This window comes from Vigna unguiculata, chromosome 1 (assembly GCF_004118075.2).
Source record: "Vigna unguiculata cultivar IT97K-499-35 chromosome 1, ASM411807v1, whole genome shotgun sequence".
NCBI classification, from domain to species: domain Eukaryota; kingdom Viridiplantae; phylum Streptophyta; class Magnoliopsida; order Fabales; family Fabaceae; genus Vigna; species Vigna unguiculata.
In genome coordinates this window covers 12,157,146-12,160,472 of record NC_040279.1, presented here as the reverse complement: position 1 = coordinate 12,160,472, position 3,327 = coordinate 12,157,146, and the positions used below count along the sequence as shown (strand labels likewise).

Sequence of the window (3,327 nt, the reverse complement as noted above, 5' to 3'; positions counted from 1 at the left end):
AGGAGTCCATAGTATGGTGATTGTGTGCGTGCCAGGGTCCAAGTTGAGAAGGCTTGGATGATTTACTACAGACAAGGAGTCTGTAGGGTGGATAACTCAATCGCTTTAGGAAAAATTCTAGCTTGGGCGAACTGACATGGCTTAAGCGAGAATGGCGCGAAGTCTTGTGTTTGTGCACTATTTGGACTGTTTGCTTGTTATTTCTTAAAGGTGATTACATGCGTCGGACGCACGATGGGTAAGGAACTGTTATGTTCCCGTCGGCTACTATTGGGCGAGGAGTCCATAGTATGGTGATTGTGTGCATGCCAGGGTCCAAGTTGAGAAGGCTTGGATGATTTACTACAGACAAGGAGTCTGTAGGGCAAGACTATGAGCAGGATAGGCTCATAGGGTTGGACAACGAATGGGTTAGTTTCCTAGAAGCACAGTGAAGTCCCAAGACCTAGTTCATGTAAATGACTAATGAAGGAATATGAGATCATGGTTGGGTAATTTGAAAACAATGAAATATTTATTCATGTTATTTTTGGGATGGATGACATATTTATTTCACGTATCTTTTATATATTGTGCATAGCTCACCCTTTCTGTGTGTGTGTGGCGATGATCGGATAACTCGTTATCCGGGAGCAGATGATTTGACAGGTGGGCCAGGAGATGCTTAGACTCAGAGCGAGGGATCGCATCTGATTTTGTATATATGTTTATTATTTTGGTTTTGAGATAATTATGTAACTTTTGGGAGCCATTGGAATATTATTTCAGTTTTATAAATTATGGCTTCCTGTTCTTATTACATGTATATTAAAGTTTTAAATTTTCCGTGTTTTTGGGAAATGGTATGATATAAAATGAGGTATTTATTTTTCTTTCCTATTTTATTTATTTATTAAAAATTTGTAATATTCCTTAGGGATGTTACAATTGGTATCAGAGCAAAAGTTTTGAAAATATTTTAAAAATATTTTGGGACTTTTGGGGAGTGAGCTTACCGTTTGATTGTTTATGTGATTTAGTTGCATGTTGGTAAGAGATGAGTGGCTTTGTTTAACTAAGTGAATTGTAATGTGGCGTATCCAAGCAATGGTTGCTAACAGGAGGAGAAAAGGTAGTGGTGTTGATGACATCGTGGAGCTATTCACCGGATGGTGGATGCGATGCAGACACCGGTAGCAGCGCAGCCTAGAACGGCGATTGCACCAGTTAGGGTGCCAACTGTGGAGGACTTCCTGTGCCACAAGCCAACGGAGTTTACTGGCAAAGCCTCTCCCGATGAAGCGGATGCGTGGCTCCGCAAATGTGAGAAGATCTTCAAGGTGATGAACTACGAAGATGAGCAGAAGTTGTTGTTTGCTACCTATCTGTTGAATGAGGATGCTGAATATTGATGGGCAGGCATGAAACAACAGATGGGGACTAGGGAAGAGCCGGTGACTTGGGCCAACTTCAGGACTCGATTCTTGGAGAAATACTTTCCAGATACAGCTAGACAGGACAGGGAGGATGAATTCCTTGCATTGCATCAAGGGGACATGACAGTGCATGAGTATGTAAACAAGTTCGAGCATCTGGCGAGGTACTACTTGCAGTACATCACCGAGGAGTGGAGGTGTTTGAAGTTTGAGCGAGGACTCAAACATGAGCTGAAGAAGGTGGTAACACCTCTGAGAGAGAGAAGGTTCCCAGTCTTGGTGGAACAGGCCAAGAGTGCTGAACAACTGGAGAAAGGCCCTAGTCCAATTGTCCGACATCAGAGCTATGTCGCAGAGGCGAAGCAGATGAAAAAGCCTTACAGCCAACCACAGATATCTCAGGGTCCCACTTGCTACCAGTGTGGCAGACCCCATTTGAAAAGGAATTGCCCAAAGCTGACAGGTGGAGTAGGAGGGTCAAGCGACCGTCACAAGTGTTTCATATGCGACAAACTTGGACACTTTGCAAATAATTGCCTAGAAAAGAAGAGTCTAAGTGTGAAGAAACCAGCAGGAACACCCGTAGAAAGGGCTAGAGCGCCCTACAGGGTCTTTGCCTTGACCTCCACAGAGGCTACTTGATCAGGTAACCTTATCCTTGAGCCTTACTTATTGTTGGGTTATTCAGTGTTGGTGTTGTTCAATTCTGGAGCAACACATTCTTTCATTGCTAATGCGTGTGTGGGGAGATTGAATCTGGTGAAACGCGATTTGGGGTGTGAGTTGCTTGTTTCAACTCCCTCCTCGGGTCCAGTAGCTACCAGTTCAGTCTGCGTTGGTGTTCAATGGAAGTGGAAGGTCACAGATTCAAGGTGAACTTGGTGTGCTTGCCTTTGAAGGGACTGAATGTAATCTTGGGGATGGACTAGCTGTCTAACAATCATATTATAATTGATTATGCACGGCACAGTTTGGTATTCCCAGAACATGAGGGATTGGAGTTAATCTCAGCCCAGAGAGCGATAAATGAAGTGGAAGCTAGAGCCACCTATTTTATGATAGTCGCTCATACAGAGAAGAATAGCACCGTTGAGAAGATCAGTGTAATTCCAGTAGTGGAGGAGTATGCCAATGTGTTTCTAGATGAAATACCAGAGTTGCCACCGAGTAGGGATGAAGATTTCACCATTGATCTTATCCTTGGAGCTAGCCCAATATCCATGGCACCCTATAGAATGGCATCAGCGGAGTTGGCTGAGTTGAAGAAGCAAATAGAAGACTTGTTTGAGAAGAAGTTCATCCGGCCGAGCGCATCACCTTGGGGAGCACCAGTACTCTTAGTAAAGAAAAAGGATGGCAGTTCGAGGTTGTGTGTTGATTACCGTCAGTTGAATAAGCTGACCATAAAGAATAAGTGTTCTCTAAGATTGACTTGAGGTATGAATATCATCAGATCTTAGTCAAACTGGAGGATGTGTAGAAGACGGCGTTCAGGTCACGCTACGGACATTATGAGTATGTAGGGATGCCGTTCAGGGTGACCAATGCTTCTGCTATTTTCATGGACTACATGAACAGGATATTCCGACCGTACCTGGATCAGTTTGTTGTCATGTTTATTGATGACATAATGATATACTTTGAGAGTCGGGATGAACACGCATAGCATCTGAGAGTGGTGTTGGGAATTCTCAAAGAGCATAAACTGTATGGGAAGCTGTCGAAGTGTGCGTTTTGGCTGGATGAGGTACAGTTCTTGGGCCATGTAATCTCAGCCCAGGGAATAGCAGTAGACCCAGCAAAAATTGAAACGATGGTGAAGTGGGAGAGACCGCAGACAGTTACTGAGGTGAGAAGCTTCTTGGGTTTGACAGGTTATTACAGGCGATTTGCGGAAGGGTTTTCTAAGATG

The 3,327-nt window shown here is 43.9% G+C and overlaps 1 protein-coding gene across 1 annotated transcript; it reads left to right on the top strand.

The window, feature by feature from the left end:
* Nucleotides 1–1,400: 1,400 nt before the first annotated feature.
* LOC114188284 lies at nt 1,401–3,081 on the top strand. Its single transcript, XM_028076889.1, has 4 exons — nt 1,401–1,878; nt 2,104–2,287; nt 2,386–2,746; nt 2,896–3,081. Exons 1-4 carry the CDS (start codon nt 1,401–1,403, stop codon nt 3,079–3,081), a joined length of 1,209 nt encoding a protein of 402 aa, XP_027932690.1.
* Nucleotides 3,082–3,327: the final 246 nt, after the last annotated feature.

Bases quoted from the DNA above. Each gene is read 5' to 3' on its own strand.
- LOC114188284 (XM_028076889.1), top strand. From the start codon at position 1,401: ATGAAACAACAGATGGGGACTAGGGAAGAGCCGGTGACTTGGGCCAAC. The intron at 1,879-2,103 runs GTGGAGTAGGAG...TGGGTTATTCAG, and splicing joins GAATTGCCCAAAGCTGACAG to TGTTGGTGTTGTTCAATTCT. The intron at 2,747-2,895 runs GTACTCTTAGTA...GAGGATGTGTAG, and splicing joins CATCACCTTGGGGAGCACCA to AAGACGGCGTTCAGGTCACG.